General features: G+C 44.2%; 1 protein-coding gene and 1 long non-coding RNA gene across 2 annotated transcripts; one reads left to right on the forward strand and one right to left on the reverse strand.

The window, feature by feature from the left end:
* Nucleotides 1-10,111: 10,111 nt before the first annotated feature.
* stbd1 (starch binding domain 1) lies at nucleotides 10,112-13,801 on the reverse strand. The gene is made up of 2 exons (XM_063210688.1): nucleotides 13,385-13,801; nucleotides 10,112-12,782 (listed from the first exon to the last, which is right to left on the reverse strand). Exons 1-2 carry the CDS (start codon nucleotides 13,632-13,634, stop codon nucleotides 11,242-11,244), a joined length of 1,791 nt encoding a protein of 596 aa, XP_063066758.1. The 5' UTR covers nucleotides 13,635-13,801; the 3' UTR covers nucleotides 10,112-11,241.
* LOC134458389 (uncharacterized) lies at nucleotides 13,698-19,085 on the forward strand. The gene is made up of 3 exons (XR_010036573.1): nucleotides 13,698-13,759; nucleotides 18,400-18,630; nucleotides 18,893-19,085. It is a non-coding gene; the product is annotated as an uncharacterized LOC134458389 (long non-coding RNA).
* The last annotated feature ends 1,582 nt before the right edge of the window (nucleotides 19,086-20,667 follow it).

Genomic DNA, 20,667 nt, shown 5'->3' on the forward strand with positions numbered 1-20,667 from the left:
CAAATTTAATGTAATGTGATGTAAAAGCACTGCATTTTTTATGGCATCTCTAAAGAGCATATGCTCAGCTCCGCCATTTTATATTTCGTTTGTTTGTTTGTTTGTTTGTTTGTTTTTCCAGAAGTTCCATGCAGGATGGCAGAAGTGGAGCAGTGGTAGGTAGCGCCGTAGCCTCTTAATGCACGCCATACCTCCAGTGGCACTCTGTAATAGTCGTTGAAGAGTTAACTACCATAGTACTGCAATACTATGTCATAACACAGGGCCTTTAGTAATGCAATATGACTTGGTCATTGTCATTCTGGTCAGGGCCGGATTAACACACAGGCTAGATATGGCTGCAGCCTAGGGGCCCCCACCTGCCACGGGGGGCCCTGATTGGCCACAAGTGACAAACTGCTGAATTGTGAGAAGATAGAAAACAATCATCTGTCATGTTCTGTACAGTTGGTAGACAAGTGATCATTAATTCCTATCTCATAATTATGACAATGTCTATGTAAATCTGTCAAGAAATTTGCCTTCCAGGGGGCCCCACAGCAACCTGTAGCTTAGGGGCCCCAGACCACCTTAATCCGGCCCTGATTCTGGTAATAGCAAATTTATTGCGCCGTGTTTTAACGAGGTAGGAGGTGGCAGGAGGGTCAGTAAGGTCAGAAGGCTACACATGCTCCAAATGCTATCACTCACAGGATGTGGATACACAACAGGAAGCATGGGGCTGAAACTATTAGGAAGCTGGAAGCCTCCTGGAAAGGCAAGTGGCAGATAAGGTTTGGGTTGGCACTGCAGGCTGATTTCAAATCCCCCATCTATCCACCCTGTCCAATTATAACAGCAGCGATATCAATGTGGGCAAAACAAGCACAGGTCCCCGCCGGACAGGACGAAATAATGCAGAGCTTACAAAATGAAAGCAGTTTTGGAAGGGAATTATTCCATTTAGTGTTACATTGACATTTACGTTGAAGAAAAGACGGAACAGCCTTCCCTTTTCTGCAACTATTACAAAACATAGCACAAGTAGCCTAGTTAATTTGACTCGACAGGCTGTGTTTGTTGTAGAAAACACAACATGTCATGGCACGTCATATGACACCACGATTTGGTTCTCTGTGGCTGAAAGGGGACATTCTATGTGGTTAGCTGACTCCCACAAAGAAACAGCTGAAAATCCAGCCAGTGTCCTTGTGCTAAAAAAAATACTGCAGTTGCAGGTGCATGCATTTAAGCCGATGATTGCACAGTACATTGCTAATGGCATAACCACAAAGGGAGTGCGTGGCGAGAGTCTAGAGCAGTGTTTCCCAAGCATTTTGGTCTCACGTACCCCCTAAGCCTTTTTTGTTGTGCCATAAGTACCCCCTCATTCATGCTCTATAATACCTCTTCCTCTATCCCAATGTGACTGTGTTCCATACATTTATTATTATTTTATCTCCCCAAGTACCCCCTGTAGTGTGCTCGCGTACCCCTTGTGGAACACGTACCCCTGGTTGGGAAACACTGGTCTAGAGCAGTGTTTCTCAATTTTTTTCAGACCGAGGACCACTTTGTCCCCCAAAAATGTTCAGGGACCACCTGTCAACTGAATTGACAGTTGACGGTTGCTAATTTGACACGTCTAATTTTGGTGCAGATCACATACTTTTTATTCACATTTACAAGCCTGTCTTATTGTGGTGAAACTGAGACATCAGCTATGTCTAGCTTTGTAGCAATGTTACAAATAAAGCTTACTGCTGGCTTGTCTTGGAAAAATAGAAATTCCCTCGCAGACCACCTGAGCTCTGTAGCGGACCACCAGTGGTCCCCGGACCACACTTTGAGAATCCCTGGTCAAGAGGGAGTGTGGGAGGGTAAAGGCAAGGAAATACTTGGATTATGATGCCAGGTTCACCACACTGTGTCACCTCATTAAAGAGCAGTTGGAGGGCAGCAGGCGTGAGTGTGTGTGTACGTGTGTGTGTGTGTGTGTGTGTGTGTGTGTGTGTGTGTGTGTGTGTGTGTGTGTGTGTGTGTGTGTGTGTGTGTGTGCGTGTGTGTGTGTGTGTGTGTGTGTGGGTGTGTGTGTGTGTGTGTGTGTGTGTGTGTGTGTGTGTGGTAGTGGGGGTAGGGTGTCAGTATATGGGCAAAGGCCATGGCCATCCCATTTTCATGTTCATGGCATTTCGCACTGTGAAGCACAGGTCATATGATGAGTCAGAGCTTTGTGCCCTACCCCTGTACACCACACACACACACACACACACACACACACACACACACACACACACACACACACACACACACACACACACACACACACACACACACACACACACACACACACACACACACGTGCGTGCACACACACACACACATGCACAGACACACACACGCATGCATACCCACATACACACAGACACACACACACACACGCACACACAAATACACACACACACACGCGCGCACACACACATATTACACACACACACAGGCACACTTAGGCACAGGCACACACACGTACACACACAAGCACGCACACAGACACACACACACAAATACACACACACACACACACAAATGCACACACATGCACAGGCACAGGCACACATGCACAGGCACACCCACACGCCCATGCATGCACGCACACACAGACGCACACGCACACAGACGTACACACACATACACACACACTCGCATGCACACGCGCACACACACACACACACACACACACACACACACACACACACACACACACACACACACACACACACACACACACACACACACACACACACACACACACACACACACACACACACACACACACACACACACACACACACACACCCCAGCTCTCCGCAGAGAGGTGTGAGAATGGAACAACAGGTCAGGGCACCATGCCGCACGTGTTAAACGCTGCCAGCCGAGCCGAGCTCACAAAAGGGCGTCCCATTAAAGTCCTCTATCTGTGCTGTAGTCAAGTCTAGTCGAGTCAGCTTTTATTGTCAGTTTCTTCATATGCACAGGTCATACAAGGAAATTGAAATTACGTTTATAGGTACCATGAAAGGACATAAACATACACAGGACTGACATTTAAAAACTGTCATCAAAGTGCAAGACAGGACAAGTAACAGTGATGACCTATAACAGCAAAGTGATTAAGTAATAAATAATAACTGAGCTTTTAAGTAAGGGTTAACGTTCGGCGAGAAGGTCGCTACCGTGGAATAGCAGCACGACAGAGAGAATCTTTAGACCCCGACGCGGAGCGGAGGCCTATTTAATGTTAAGATTGTTGCTGCGCAAAACAAAACAGTGCCGTTGTGGAACACCGCTAGGCAACAGGTAGCCAGGACAACAGGTGTTGTCTATCACAGCAGCTGATTAGAGTCTTGTTGAAAAGTCGCTTTAGCAGTGAAAAGTCTTGTTGCCATTGACAGCGGTCTGTTATAGACCAACCCGTCCGTTATCGAAAAATAACAGACGTGCGAACGTTGGGGAGCCCCGTTGAAATGAATGGAGCATTCGACCGATGACGTCACAACCATATAATAACATTGGTGAGTGACAGTAGCTTGCAGGGTCAACCCACCTACAGTACATTTCAATGCTCTCTCTTAGAGAAGTACTGTATATACAGTAGGTATATATAAAATATCATGTTCCCCATCTTGTGATGGTGTGTGTGTGTATGTGTGTGTGTGTGTGTGTGTGTGTGTGTGTGTGTGTGTGTGTGTGTGTGTGTGTGTGTGTGTGTGTGTGTGTGTGTGTGCGTGTGTGTGTGCTTGTGTGTGCATGTGCGTGTGTGTACGTGTGTGTGTACTGTATGTGTGTGTGTGAGCATGTGTGTGTGTACTGTATGTGTGTGTGTGAGCATGTGTGTGTGTGTGTGTGCATGTGCGTGTGTGTACGCGCGTGTGCGTACTGTATGTGTGTGTGTGAGCATGTGTGTGTGTGTGTGTGCGTGCATGCGTGCGTGCGTGTGCGTGTGTGTGTGTGCGCGTGTGGGTTCTGCACATTTGTCTTTTTAATTAGCTTATCTGAAACAAGCACTGGGAATATTTGGCAGATTGGTGGGAAAATTAACAAAGGGATGAGAGAGAGAGAGAGAGAGAGAGAGAGAGAGAGAGAGAGAGAGAGAGAGAGGATTCAAGAGAATACAAATATGATGGCGATGACCATGATGAAAGACAGACAGATAAAAAGAAAGAAAGAGAGAGAAAAGAAAGAGAGCGAGAGAGTGAGGAATGAAAGGGGAGAAGAAATGAAAGGGGAGAAGTAATCCAATTCCTCTTTCCTGGCAGTGGGTGGCCAATTGTTTTAGAGAGGAGAGGTTTTGTTTTCTTCTCCTTCTTGGATTTCCCAATCCAGTGGAAGAGAAAAAAAATGTTTTGACTGTAAATAGCCCGCAGTTATGATTATTTTCCCTGCTTAGCTCCAGCTGGGATGAATTTGTACGGAGCAAAGAGATATGTTGAGATTGTTTTCGAGCAAGAGGGGACTTCAAGAGTTAAATGCAATTCAAAACAAAGCCCTTGAAGATTGAGTAAAAAATAACTTCAGGAATTCTGGAGCTCACTGAAGAACAGAACTAAAAACAAAGCTGACGTAGCATCTTTTTCATGTTTGGCAAAAGTAAATATTGTGTGATTGTTTTAGGTCAGCAATGTGGTTTGTTTACCTCCGACTCATTGCTACTCAAGAATGTTATTTTTTAATGAGAAATATTATTTAGTTTTTGGATTGTACTATAATCAAATTCAGTAAAATGTAATTCTTACTCTGTCAACACCTCGCCGTAGCAAATGAGATGTAATCCCACACTAATCAATACGCATTACAGTCCTCAGGAGTCTCCTGTTTCACTGTGACACAGGATACACCATCTCAGGCACTGCCACTCTTCACCAAAGGGTGGCGCTATTGTACCATCTCCACATTATTGAAGGAATTTGTTTGAGCCATGCTGGTTTTGTCCTTGAACAAGTTTGGGTGAATCACATATCCGAAATTGGTGCCAAATGACATGTTCAATGAAATATATCATCATAGAAACGCTCTTGGTTTATGGTCTGTGTACTTTTTCGTTCATTCATAATTCTATTTGACTGTTTACCCCAGGTTGAACGACATACCTTTTAACCAGTAGATTCCTCAGAAAAACACATTCATATGTATAGTGCATGCTATTTTGCCTAATACTTTGGATATGTAATATTTGGAATATTTGGATATGGAAAATACCATTATGGACAAAAAATGTAAATGCAATTTATTTTCTGTCTGTTTCTCCATTTAGTTTTACTTTTATTTATAAAAAAGTAAGTGGGCCGTCAATAGTAAAGCCTGTTGGTCGTAAAATCAGTGCAGGGTAAAATAAATAACACAATCTTGAATTTGATATCGTTTTTTGCAGCACAGCACCACAAAGCAAGCAGGGCTTCTAAACAATGCTATTATGTTACAGTTATTTTTACAGTGCCTTTGGCGTCTGGCAGGCAGGACAAGAGAGGATATTTTCTCCTGAATTGGCTTTTGGATGTTGAGTTGAGCTGAGAGTCTGCCAACAGTCCACAATCAATCTCTCTGGCTATGGCCCCCTTCCTCTCTTTCATCTAATCTCTCTCTCCATCCATCACTGTGCTCTTGTCTTCTTCAAAAAAGAAAAGAATAAAAAAAACAGGATAGCATATCCTTCACACTACAACTCAATGCTAAATGTGCTCTACAATAGACTGAAATGAAGATGCAATTACAGGCTGAGGTGTCACATCCTTCTTGGATGAAGCCATGTGAATCTGCTGACAACACATCACATTCACTTCAGTGTTCTATGAAGCGTGGGCATCTATTATGTCTGTGTGATGCATTCTGGGACATGTGCAGCTTCCTCACTACAGGAGTTGGTCGTCACCAACAGGAGCAAGGAAGCCAACTAGGGAGGACAAAGGGGTGAGCTGTCCCAGAGTCCCAGAGTTGGCTCCCCGTTCCTTTGTATTTATTGGGGTCGGCCGGGGCCCTAGGCCTGGCCAAAGCTGTCAGCGCCCCTGAGCACGAGTAGTTCTAGCCTATATCAGCCAGTGCCATGTCATCACCGTCATCACAAACTACTTATGACAAAACGACTAAAAGCCTGGATTGCACATTTGTGTCGATATGCAGATCCAGGGCAGCTGACGTGACAGCTTTTTGGGACCTGGGACAGTCAACGGAGAGTATGAAAGCCAACCTGTACATACTGTACATTCAATGTAATGGGAATCCAATTCTGGGGGACCCCTCTCCCTGGGCCCAGGACAACTGACCCAATGTTGGCTTCCACGAGCAACGGGGCTTGACACTGGCACCTGCAAACCGGCCAAATGCTGGTAAAACTTGGCTGTGGCTGGTAACAATTTCAGTGTCACTAGCCAATGTGGCAGGTAGCTTATTCTATGGTATGACATCAGAATAGCGTATATTCTGCACTTTTCCCCTTGTGTATCCATTGTTTAGTTCAAGAAAAAGCGCAGTTACTCAGTTTCTATTTGTTTTATTTCCATGTAGAAATCCATGCACTCATCTTCTTGCTTTAAGCACCTTATCTTCTGAGGTTAGATGTACAGCGTAGATAAAAAATAAAAAATAATGAAAAATGTGTGGCTAGTAGAGTAGTTGGATGGCTAGTGACTCGGGAAAACCACTAGCCACATCGGCTGGCAAGTGAAAAAGTTAATGTCAAGCCCTGCAGCGAGCACATAGACATGAGCAGGAGTGGGATTTTTTTCTTCTGAGCGCCATTTGAGTGAAAATGTCAGATAATTGAACTGGGGACATTAGTCTCCACTAGTCTTCCAGAGTGTCCAAAGCGGTTTCTGTGGAGTCTATTTCTGTGCCGCTTCCCCTGATGCCCTTATATAGGCTGTCCCAACAGAAGGTCAGAGTAAACTTGGCGATATCGCAGTATGAAGAGTGGTATGTTTTATTAATAGTCAGATATGCACACACTCTTGTCCACAAAGGCAGTCTCATACCACACACACACACACACACACACAATCATTCTCTCTCTCACACACACACACACACACACACACACACACACACACACACAATCATTCTCTCTCTCACACACACACACACACGCGCACACACACACACATGCACGCACGCACGTGCATGCACACACAGATGTGCGCGCGCACACACACACACACACACACACACACACACACACACACACACACACACACACACACACACACACACACGTGCACGCACACTCACACGCACACACACAGACAGAGATAGAGAGAAAGAGAGAGAGCGTAGTGTAGAAAGTGGTTTTAAATAAAATACAATGGCCCAAATAAATCAGGTGTTCTTGCATATAATGTGTTTCGAACCTAAAATAACGTATGTGTAGCGGAGGTTACGCAATAAAAAGCCATTACAGTATGTATGAGGATGTGTGGAGGTATTGCATTTGGCACTCATGTGTCTGGGGTGATCCCTCAGACATCCTAGAAGGGGTGCCCAAAAAAATCGCAAAGAGGAAGTGAGTGAGTGAGTTTTAAAAAGTCATAGGCCTCGTATAACTTGCAGCTTGGCTGTGCTAGTGGGGAAAGGCAGCAGGCCTCCAGTCCCCAAAGCTGGAGATGCTAAAAGAATAAAAGTTTTCCTCTCTAGTTGGGGAGAAGGGAAACTATCAGCGGAGCAGACAGAGATGTACTACTGGCTGGCTCATAGGAAAGAATAAACGTTTAACCTTACTATATTTGCAGTCTTAGTAGTATTTACGTAGTATTACATTGTAGTAGTAGAGTATAGTATAGTATAGTATAGTATAGTATAGTATAGTAGAGTATAGTATAGTATAGTATAGTATAGTATAGTACTATAATCTGCTATATTATATATTATACTACGATAGGCTAAAGAATTATACTAGAGATTCTAAGAGTCTTATCCAGTCTCTCTGATTATACTACATATTAGCCATTATGGTGTCAGTATAGTATTGATATCAATTGATATCAAAGATTTTCTCCTATTACCAGTCTCTGTTTCAACCCTCTCATATGCCTTGTCTTCATAAAGCCCTCCGCCGCTCATCCCACTGTGTGTGTGTGTGTGTGTGTGTGTGTGTGTGTGTGTGTGTGTGTGTGTGTGTGTGTGTGTGTGTGTGTGTGTGTGTGTGTGATAATATCATAATTAGTGACAGTGCATCACATCACTCTCTCCTTTCCTTTATTGGACTTTTTTGTTTTGTTTTGTTCTGGGCCACAGGCCAGCGTGCTGTCAGCTCTCCTAAACTAGACCAAAGAACAGTGCACCTGCAATTTACGGCCATGTCAAAAAACAAAAAAAAACTTTTACAAAACACACCCTCTTGCTCTCTCTCGCTCTGCTCCCTGCTCTGCTGTTGGTTTGAAAACTGGGCTATGCAAATATAACCCATTTTGCCACAGTGAGCAGGAAAAGCGGCTGTGTGCCATCCAGAGAGAGGGGGGCGGGGGGGTCAACTTTCACTGAGCCATGTCATGCGTGCCGTTTCCCACTATGCAGTCCTGTTTCCATCATGCATGTATTGTACATGCGCATGCATGATGTTTGAGCTGGTGGCATGCTAGCTGTCTCACTCATTTGGATGCATGGCAGAAGTATTTTGTGGGACAACGTAAAGGATGCGCTATTTTTTTATTGGCTATCTGACTGGTGCTGAGTCTCTTCAAAAAGAGAGTTAAGAGTATTTTTTTTCTGTTTTCACTTATTTCAGTCTCAATGGCTGTTTACGCGAGACATTTAATTTGGAATAAAGCTAAATTCTGCTTTAAAAACGTCATGTAAACACCTCTTAATTTGGAATTAAAGGAAACTCGACGGAACTATTTCATTCGGAATTATTAATTCAGAATTAAAAACATCATGTAAACATTGTGATTTACAGACGTGTGATTAATCTTGCCAACTAATAAATCTTGGCTGAAGGGCAGCAGCAACTTGGATCCAAATCTTCAGTGAATTAGCTGAAGTGGAGATGGCCTTGCTGGAACTTTTACCTTCTGGAGGCCGGAAAGGAAGCTCTCTCAGCATCCGCCTCAGCATCCTAAATGCACTCACTCAGTGGAGAATAAATCATTCACAAGCCTGAAAGGGTATTCCCTGTTCTTGCTCCATCTTACACTGAACCTTAAAAAGGAATAACACACCAAACCCCAAGCACCACAAGCATTAGAGAAAATGGCAGTGTCACTGTGTGAATCAAAAAGGCAAGTACCAACTCCAAATAGTGTGGTGGTGGTACATGTTAAGCCCCAAAACATCTGCCCAAAAAGAAAGAAAATCTTAGCAAACCAACATAAAGACATTCATGTGCACTCTGCACAATGAAATGCAAACAAGTGAATACAAAACAAAATCCAAAAATCTCAGTGTCTTTCAAATCTATCCACACATTTGTGACTACATAGATTATTTCAGCGGCCAGAGAACAGCCGTTCACAGCAGGGCCCGTTCACAGCAGGGCTTTTAAGCCACAGCAGTACAGTACAATGTGATCTAATAAATCCTGCATGACCCGGCCGGTGCTCATCTGAGGGGAATATAGCCCAGTCACCCAGTACAGGCATGTCTGGGAATTAAATGAAGTTGAGGATGCCCAAAATGTCTGAAAAAAAAAAAAACTTCCAGGTCGTGTCAGTCAAGAATGTAGTGTTGAGCAACTACACTTTCAAAGGCAAGATGTCACATTTGTTTTAAAAGGGGAACTGTGTATGGTGGCAAGAGTAGGCATTTGCAATGTGATCTTTTCATGAATATATACTAAGTAATTAGCTAGTTTTCCCAGTCATAATGAACACAAATGAGTTTGATGGTGGTGAGGTAACATTTGTGAAGGTGGGCAGCATGAATTTGGGAAATAAACTACTGAAAATAGTTAAGACCTTTAAGACATGCATAAGCCTTTTCCTTTACCCGACATGCTTTGAATAACCTCCATCCAGAGGGTCAGCGCCGAAACGAGTCTGTGTAATAAAGAAACCTATGCATGGTGAGAGCTTTTTTCATTTTTCAGTTCTACTTTAAGAGCATTACAGATAATTTGACTTCAAGAAAACCCTTCACCTTACAACAAAAATTGTCAAGGAAATACTTTTATTATTAGATTTTTCATACAAGTTCATATGATCAGTTAAAATGACAACGTACATAACATTTTCACTCTAGAACACGCGCACACCTTCAGAAATACAAAACAAGTCAGGATGACCGGTGGGGAACATGAGCAAGTGAGGGAGGGGGCATTAGTGAACATTTACAGAGTGCAAATAGTTTCTTTTTTGAACAGAGTTTAAAAACAGTCAACAACATGGGCATATATTTTTTTAACTGTGCTCAGTGTTACTCCCCACCCAGAACTATCTGTGGAACAACCATCAAAAAAAGTGAAGACTAAACCGGTTAAAATCCCAATACAGACAAAAAAAATATTGGAAAACAGAAAAATGTAAAACATTGACCTATATACACTTATATTGCTGTAGAATTAAAGGCATCAAAGTGGAGTCAGCTGAGAGGGCACACCAGAGTAAAATCAACGATCAGAATCACCTGTGCTACACAAAAGCTATCCAACCAGATCACCTGTGTTACACAAAGCCATCCAACCAAGCTCGTCAGCTGTGCATAAAAGCTGATTAAAAAGTGTCAAATCTGCTTTCAAGGGTGAACCCATAAGGAAAGAGTGGAATAAAGCAGAGTAACTCTGACATAAAAACACAATTCACCTACATTGAAGGACAGTGAACCGATTAGACATTCCACTGAAATAACTAGTCATTTTTCCCATAGCATACTGTGACGTACAAAACACGCTACACCACTTGATTACCAGCATACCTTAGAGAAAGACTTGATTTAACGATTCAACTACATTCATAGGATTTTGTTTTAAAATACAAATAAGCAGCATGGGTATATTGCTATAGTTCCCAGTGCAAAAACCACAGGATTAGTAAGATCATTCATCTCTTTCAAGTGACCCCCCGCCCCCCAAGCATCATGCTGCATTCACAATCATACTATCTCCCAACTCAAAACAGACAACATATTGCACCTCATAAATGTCATTACATATTGCCAGATTACATTATTGCTATGTAATTGTATAGATATTTTTTCCGTATTGCAAGAACGACAACCTTTGGGTTTCCCAGAGAAAAGGAGGATAGTTGGGTGACATTTTCCGTTTTTACCCAGAAGTCCTTTTCAGAGGCACCCCCACCATCTCTGCACATGCACATTTTCATCCTCCTGTCCCGTGAGCACCAGCTGCCGGTTACCGCACTCCTCCCAGCGGCAGATCTCTCCGTCCTCCACCACCACGAACTTCCACTCCACCCGGTCGTCCACGGGGAGTGCCACAGTGCTGGCCCAGAAGCCGCCGTTCCGCCGCCGCAGCAGCACGAAGCCCCTCCAGGCGCCCAGCTCCTGCCGGTTGCCCGTCACGGCCAGCTGCTGGCCGGGCCGCTCCGTGACGTAGTGGACGGAGAAGGTGACGCGGGCCTTCTGGTGTGGCGGCACAGGTGAGACTGCAACACGTTTGGCCGCCACAGCAGCAGCAGCAGCAGCAAGGTCGTCGTCGAGGTCAGAAGACGTGTAGGTCTCGGACCACTCTTCGGACACCTCAGATTTGTCTGCGTCCCAGTCAGCATCCTGCTGGGACTCCTCAGCCACGGAGGAGCCTTCAGCGTCACCGCTGTCGCTCAGGCTGTGCCAGGGCACGTTGCTGCCGGCACCGGGGGCGGACTGGCCCTCGTTCCCCGTCAGCCATTCGTTGTTGTCCATGGTGGCCTCCATGATGTTGATCTCGGTCTTGTCGCTCTTGGACGCCTGGTCCTCTTGCTCGTTGCTGTTGCTCCTAATGCTCTGGACAGGATCCAGGGCTAGAGGGCTCACCATGTCGGGCTTCATTCTCATGCAGCCGTCCATCACGGGGAAACCCTCCGGGGAGAAGCTCAGGTAGTCCGGCTTGTAGAACGGCATGTCTGGAGTATACTGCTGCGTGGGGTGCCGCATCAAGGTCTCAGAGTCCTTATGGATCCTTTGCATAGGCCAGCTGGTGAGGGCGTCAGTGCATTTCTCCTCATGATCCCGGAGGTGGTGGTGGTTCTGCTGGGTAGCAGGCGGCTCAGTGGGGCAGTCCGCACAGCTCTGCTGGTAGTATGTGAAGTCCTGATCCACGGTGTTCGTAGAGCTGCTCCGCAGGTCTCTGGCCCTCGTCGTCTTCTCCAGCTCGGGCTCGACGTCGTCTCCATAGGCGCTGTCCGGACTGCATAGCTGCTCGTCGGACTTCTCCTTGTGCAGCAGGTCGAGGTCCATTTTCAGGCCGTCTTTCTCCAGATAGTCAGACAGCTCCTGCAAAGCATCGTTGACGTCGCCAACAAGCCCTTTATGGTCTTCGTCGTAGTCTCCGTCGTCGTCTCTGCCACACTGAGGGACCACCAGGTCGTCGTCGTCGTCGTCGTCATACTCGGGTTTTACTTCAGCATCTTGCAGTTCTTCCACGTCTCCCTGTTCGCCAGGCGCTGCAGAGGGGTCAGTGGGGTCGTTGTGGTCGACCTTTGGAGCACCGGAATGGTCCTGAGATGTGTCGTCTTCAGTGATGGCAGACTCACGCCAAGCGTCACCCGCTTCTTCCTCCATGTCGTGCAGTGCAGAAGCGAGGTCGCTGGTGTCAAATGGGGACCCCACCGGCAACTCCTCTGAGGGATCACCTGCATTCATTGCCTGAGATTCCTCCATGACCCCTAAACACAAAGGGAAGAAGGCGATTACTGACAGTTGTGATTTCAAAAGTAAGGTTAATTAAAAAAAAGAGACAACTTAAGACAAAATGCATTTGTAGCATCTGTTGGGGGTTGTACATTCGTGATCCCTAAAGGCACAAGGAAAAGGTGATTGCAGAGTTATGAATTCAAGGTAAGGTTAATCGAAAAAGGTAAAACAACTTTTTTCCCCCCTTAAATTAAAAAAAAAAAATGTTTAGCATCTGCTGGGAGATGTGGGTGGGCCAAACAATGTTACACTTCACTTGTGATGACAGTCACTGAAATCAGTAGTCTTGAACTTCATTCACATTCTGTGAGGCCTCAAACTTCAAGTGAACTCGCCCAAGTAATGACAAATATAGCATCAGATGCACAAATTTGCACATTGACTTTATCGACGCAGACAGGTAGGCGAAATATAATAGGCTATGCCCTGCTCAAAAAGAGCTATACAAACCTTAAGCTGAGAACAGGTGGGGTAAAGCACGTTGTGCATGACAGGCTTTGGAGTTAACGACATGCTGTGCGCCAATGTCCAAACGAACACAACAATACAACACGTTCAATTATTAGAAACGTACCTGTTGACTCTGTGTGTTTATTTTCAGCTGTTCTCTTCTTCTCGTCTTCCTCCATATGTTCAGTCACTGAATCTTCGCCGTTTCTTTTACTTTGTCCCTTCGCCGATCGGTAAATGAAGAACGCAGCACAGACGGACAGCACCGCAATTATACCCAAAGCCATTAGCGGTCCGTAACCTTTCATCTGCGAAAAGACAGAATGCATATCTCGGCTGTCCAGGGAGACGCTTTTACTCTTCTTGACGACCATCGTTCTTTTTAAACAGGACCTGTTGGTGTTTGTCAGAGGCGTCGGATTAGGCGCCTATCGCGTTGTATCTTCGTCTCTTGGAATGACCTCTTGTTGCGGCAGATAAAATCACTCCCCGCAATCAGGTGAGCTCATTGCCAATTGGCTAATGCCTTGCAGCGGCTCCTGCATCGATGTGCGAGTAGACTGCACGTGTGAAACATATCAGGGGTGATGAGCGATACCAGCCCTTGATGATTAGAGCACATTTCTCCAATATTGTTATCAGCTGTCTCCAATTGTGATTCGGCGAATTATGTAACTGACCATACATTCCATATTGCACTGATGCTGATGGAGTTATAGCCCGTGTTAAGCAAGCGCAAATTGATTCATGAAGTGCAAGTCCTTTAAGGCATAACCCCCTCAGAAATTCCATCCATGTTGATTAGGTTCCAAACGTGGTATTCCGCTGCAGTGTCTGAAAAAAAGATTCATTTATCAGTGGTGTTCAAAATCGTATTTGCGTGCCATGCGTATGAATCTTGATGAGCTGAAATCATACCCTATGATGGTGGATTCCAGAAAGTAGCCTGGTCACATAATTGATGATTTGATTGCGATCAGCTGGGCATCTCCTCGGCTATGAAATATCCGTACCAGGCTGCCAGCCAGTCAACTATTCCACAATGTCGCCGTCACACGTGGTGTTTCGCCATCTACTGGCCAAATACAAAACAAAATGTGTTAGAACTATGCGTAAAAGTGAGAGTGCTGCACGGGCGCCCTTACAGTCCCGCTGCTGTCTATGCATGCGCTTTCATCAGCTTTATTTTTCAATTCCAGCTACACTCAGATTTGACAGTAGGCTGTCCTTTTGATGTTATGATCTCGGTCCGTTTGGGGTTCTGCAGTTCAGGCAATGATCTGATTTCCAAACGGCTTGTCTGTCTGCACTCTTGTCGTGTGACTGGGCACAGGCCAGTAGTATGCGATGGCCATGATTTATGAATCCTTTTTGTTATGCGACAGCGCTAGCTGTCTGGAGCTTGGCTCCGTCCCCATGGATGCTCCGACTGGGCTCCAGGGCGCGGCGGCAGGTTGGGGGTCTCCTGCTGAGGGATGAGGGGTCACTGCCCGCTTTGTTTGCTGTGTGTCACATGTTGGCAAAATTGCACGGGTGACTTGCAAAGCATTGACAAAGCCTCTCAATCATCATCATAAGTCTGTGGTAGTTGATGAATGACACAAGGCTGACTTTTGCCACATCACCCTAGACTGTGTGTGGGTCATGGGCAGAGCTATAGGGAGGGTGAGCAGGGCATTTGCCAAGGGGCCCAGACCCCTCCTCTGTTGGCGATGGGCGGCCCTATCATGATCTTGGCAAGCCTTATAGGGGGCCCTGTGTAAAATTATTCCGCCACTGGGTATTAGTAGGGTTAGTGCTTAAAGAAGTATTCATAGCCTATCATATATATGCCCATTCACAGATCTGATCTTTCTTCTGTATATTGGTCCTTACAGCCAATGGCGTGGTGAAGATCCACTTACGAATGAAAAATGTGCATTGCCAAGTCATATTGAAAAGCGGACATTCTCCAAAACTCCAAACAGTCTACATTTAATGTAGCCATACCTTAACCCATTGATGCCTGATGTTGCATTGCGCAACATTGGCCCTGCCGCCTGGAGCTGCATTACGCATCATTCAGGCTCATGAGATTTGAGACAACTTTATTAAGAATCTCTGTTTGTTTGAGATGAATGAACACATTATAATGAAAGATGAGGGTCTTAGTGTTTAAACGCAACCTAGGGCATATTTTTATGTGTTTCAGAAGCTGAGATATTTAGGTTTTTATAGGCTTTTCTTAAGAAGGGCCCAGGCATTCAGAACCCTTTTTTGCAGGTGCCAGGCATCAATGGGTTAAAATGGAGTCAGTAGGCTACTAATTGTTTTAAGAGAAGTGTTGATTTTTGTTGTTGGGGAGGCCTGCTAAAATCCGTCAAGTCACCTTGTTGATGAAAGTCCACACAAATATCAGTAGAAGAGGAGCAGGGATATAGATTACAGAACTGTGTCACTGGGCCTAAACCAATCAGAACATCCTTTGATCCTGCAGGCTATGTTGATGTGTTTGAACAAGGCAGTAAAATCATTGAAATCCTTGTATGCCTATTCATTGGTTATCTTAAGTTGCACTGTAAGCCCCCTTTGTTGATCTATGTGTTTAACCCTCCTGTTATCCTTGGGGTCTATTTGACCCCATCCAATGTTTAACATCTAAAAATTACATGAAGTACATAATTATTTCACATCATCTTTGATGACTTTTCCTAAATATATGGGGTCAATGTGAAAAAAGTTAAATTTCCACAAAAATGTTCTCCCTAAGTGCTGTACACATTTTGGTTACATCTCTGTTCCTTGGGGTCAATTTGACCCCAAATTATTTTAAGTGTATTAAACATAAATGGAACATCCATATTTTGCTAATACATGTTCCAATCTGTCTAGATTATGTTAAATATATGAACATAATTTATATAGAACAGAATATTTTGCTTTATTTAGGGCCATGATAACTAACAATATGTATGATGTGGACGAGGGCCAAAACTAATTCAAGGCAACTTCTGGGCAGTTGTTGCACATTTTCGCCTAGTCATGGATTAGTTTTTTTGGTGTGTGGGCTGTGTGTGGGGGTGCTTGGACTTATCTTAAGGGCTTTTTATGTCCCCAACAGAGCAACAGTAAATATCTGAGACATAAACCGGTGCAAAAGTGTTTGCTTCTACTGATTTTGTAGACATTTAAGTGGCTGGCGTCAAAATGACCCCAAGGATCACGTATGTAACCTAAATCTGAGGATAACAGGAGGGTTAAGTAAACGCTGAAGACAGCAAAAATGCCATCTTTGATAGGGGAAAGATAAACAGAGCAAACATGAGCTTTGGTAGTAGGCTACAAATGTGTTTCTGATCAATGTGTGTGTGTGCATTCGGATGCCTTTGTCCCAGGCCCAGCCAACAGTCCTGATTGGGGCAAAGTCATTCTTCATGAGAAACAGTAGAGAACATATTCAAACATGTTTTGACATTGATGTAGCCTACCAAACAGACCCGCTGTGCGCATAGCCATGAATTATTCATATTATGGTGGTTATGCATAACCACCATAATTATTCTTTTTTTAAAATATTTTTTTGGTCTTTTAGACTTTATTATGGACAGGACAGTATGAGAGGTGGACAGGAAGCGAATGGGGAGAGAGACGGAGAGGGGTCGTCAAAGGACCCGGGCCGGAAATCGAACTCGGATTAGCCACATGGCATGCGATTGCCCTACTGCAGGGATGGGCAACTTTTTTGATGAGGAGGGCCACGTTTTTTCATCGCCACAATCGGAGGGCCACATGACCACGGATCTGACTCCCATCTGAGTTAGAGGTGTAGGCTAGTTGGTTGCTCACTGACTGCCCATATTGTTTGGAAGGGATAGAATACTCTATACTCAATACTCCATTGGCCAACAGTATAATTACAAGATTGATTCAGTATTTACAGTACAAATATGGTAATTATTTTCTTAATTAGGCCTACTGTTTTATCTACGGGCCGCATTGAGTGAGGAGGCGGGCCGCATGTGGCCCCCGGGCCGCCAGTTGCCCATCCCTGCCCTACTGGATGGCCACGACAGGGCCCATAGTTATTCTTTTAGGCCTATTTAATACATTTTATACCTACACCAACCAAGAGTGCGGCCCAGCCAACAGTCCTGATTGGGGCAAAGTCATTCTTCATGAGAAACAGTAGAGAACATATTCAAACATGTTTTGGAGTGGTTGGATAACTACATAACCCCATATTGTACACATTATAGCTGCCGTTGCACTCTTTAACCACAGGAGGGCTTACAGAGAAAAATATATCTTTGCACAAGAAAAAAACCCATCACGCATCCTGGTCAATGTCATTACATGAGACAAATAATTGCCCCCACCGAGGAGGTTATCTTTTCGGTCACGTTGGTTTGTCTGTCTCTTTGTCACTTTGTCTGTCTGTTTGTCTGTCTGTTTTTCTGTCTGTCTGTCTGTCTGTCGGTCAGCAGGATGACTCAAAAAGTTCTGAACAGATTTTGATGACATTTTGTGGAGTTGTTGGAAATGACAACAGGAACAAGTGATTCATTTTGGTGGTGGTGATCAAGATCCCATCCAGGAATCTTTAAAAGGATTCTTCACCATTGCAGAATAGGGCAGATTTTGAAAACAAGGCATAAAGACTTGACAAAATTAGGGTGTAACATCGTCTAATGTTCTAACCAACAGCTTCCTTGGCAGAGGTCTGTACTCTCTGAGAGCTTTTCTAGTTAGTCCGCTTGATTTCGGATGGTTTAAAAATGTCTTTTTGACTTTGTCTTTTTTCTTTGTCACACAAAAGATTAATACAGCCAGCTACAGGCCATACATCACACATGGTTTATAAATCCGTGGAATTGGTATTGATCTTAGATCTCCTATTTACATGATGAGTTGACCTCAAAGTCACATTCTTGCTAATCTTGGAGGCACTGCAACATTTCACACAAGCTATAAAGATGTTTGCCACAAGGCTGAGTGACTGAACTTGTCCCTGTTTAGAGCAGAGATAACAATGTCTTAGATCAAAGACATCTGTCCCTATTTGAATTCACCTTTCCTGTAAATACATCTATCTCCAGTTTCAAAAAGAATGAGATTAAACGATCCTGATGATCAACTTATTACCGTCCGTTCACCCAATAGCACTACAACAATGCCATCACAACCCGCTTTAAAGACTGGATGCCAGGAACAAAAGTAAAAAAACAGGCAACCTTCAAGCAGACTCTAAAGTCTTGTCATGGAAAACAAAAACTCTGACAGCTTTGAGGACCATGCAGTGTACATGACTGGGGAAGATGGCCCTGACTCGGAGCTCCTGGAACCTTTCTGTGAGGACGAAGACTGCCCAGAATGTCACCAGTGGCTCAAGAGGTACCAACAAGACTTCCATACAAAGCAAAATGGCAATAACTGTGCAGAGCTCCGGACTGAGTAAAATACTTTAAATTATCCTGTTGTCCAACCTAAGTAGTTTTAGGTAGATTATTGACATGTGGATGTTTTTTTTTTACTCTATATTCCCACATTCTTGGCAGATCAATCATTTTATTTAACTGTATATTTTGATGTACTGTATGTCGTTAAAATCATAACTCATTTCATCAATGCAGTTTCTGCCTTTTTGTCTTTGTAGGGCCGAAAACCATGAAGCAGGTTTGGACAGACCAGGCAGAGGGCAGCGCGACGCACCAAGTGGCCACATGATGATGGAGGAGCATACAGATGTGCTTGCCAGTAGTCCCACTGCCAGACATTATTGTGAGGGCTGGCCACTTTGCCTGAGAAGGACCACTGTGATGACAACCACACTGAGCAATGTTTACGAGATGGGCTCATCAGCGGAGGAGGAGGAGGAGGGGGAGGAGGAGGAAGAGGAGGAGGAGGAGGAGGAGGAGGAGGAGGAGCAAGGGGAGGAGGAGGAGGAGGAGGAGAGGGAGGAAGGCAAACGTCAGCTGGCAGAGATTTCGGAGGAGTAGCAGCATGGCCGTGAGGGAAAGAACACTGCATGTAACTCATGACAATGATTCTTGGAAGTGGGAAAAAAAACTGTACTGAACTCTTAAAATTTCACTTGAGTCAAGAACCAAACTGGAATTCGGAATTTCATGGCTTCTTCCATTCTCAGTGCCTCCAGTTAACCATGGAATGGGTTTATAATCTGCAACATTTATAATGTTGCAAGAACTGTGAAACTGTTCACATCATGTATGTTATTCTGTGCTTTGTGACTGTAAATGAGTGCACACCAAATTAAGACTATGTTTCAAAGGAGATTAAAGTTTTAAATCATTTGTGTGTCTGTGTTTTTGACATTGATGTAGCCTACCAAACAGACCCGCTGTGCGCATAGCCATGAATTATTCATATTATGGTGGTTATGCATAACCACCATAATTATTCTTTTTTTTTTAAAATATTTTTTTTGGTCTTTTAGACTTTATTATGGGCAGGACAGTATGAGAGGTGGACAGGAAGCGAATGGGGAGAGAGACGGTGAGGGGTCGGCAAAGGACCCGGGCCGGGAATCGAACCCGGATTAGCCACATGGCATGCGAGTGCCCTACTGGATGGCCACGACAGGGCCCATAATTATTCTTTTAGGCCTATTCAATACATTTTATACCTACACCAACTCGCTCTGTGTGTATGAGCATTCTGAATTCACTTGATCTCATTAGGCCTACTCATAACTCGAGTCTTGAAAATGAATCAGATTAGGATTTCATCTCAGCGAGGGAAAGACAAACATGTTTTTGTTTTTTTTATAATCATATCAGGGCATATAGCTACATTCCCAACACCTTCATGTTTGATTCATGATACAGTACTATATCAACCTTAATTTGTCAACTCTGTCCCACAACACGCCAGAGAACACATGACAATCAAACAATCAAACAGTGAGTTATCAGAGAGATTACATCATCTCAACTGTCAAGTCTCTAGGGCTACGGTGTGTATGTGTCAATAGACAGAGGTAATTGTGATCAATTGAAGGCTTTCATCATGTAGTTGATGTAGTTGACTTGGACAATAAACATACAGAGGGGGGGGGGGGGTAGGTAAGGGTATTGCAAGAATATCAGTAAGTAGGCCTGACAACTATTAAAGGAACCGTCCACCCTTTTTTGATTTTCACATACAGTATTTGCAAAATTTCCAAGCATTATTCATGAATGTGCATATCATTTTCTTCTCAGTGTTTTCAGTACTTAGATTGATAGGCCTACCAGAATTATTAGCTCCTCCCAGAGACTTCCATTGCTACGCTTAATTTGGCTATAGGCCTACTGTTAATGCAAACACAGACGAAAAAACCCTATGTATTCTCATATTTTACTGGGACTTAACTACATATGAGTAATTTCTTGAATGAGGTGGACTGTTCATTTAAAAATAAATATAGTT

Source organism: Engraulis encrasicolus, chromosome 11 (assembly GCF_034702125.1).
Source record: "Engraulis encrasicolus isolate BLACKSEA-1 chromosome 11, IST_EnEncr_1.0, whole genome shotgun sequence".
Taxonomy (NCBI): Eukaryota; Metazoa; Chordata; class Actinopteri; order Clupeiformes; family Engraulidae; genus Engraulis; species Engraulis encrasicolus.

Excerpts from the sequence above, each read along its gene's own strand:
- stbd1 (XM_063210688.1), bottom strand. The coding sequence starts at position 13,634 with ATGGTCGTCAAGAAGAGTAAAAGCGTCTCCCTGGACAGCCGAGATATG. Across the intron at positions 12,783-13,384 it reads TAAACACACAGAGTCAACAG|GGGTCATGGAGGAATCTCAG; the intron begins GTACGTTTCTAA and ends CTTTGTGTTTAG.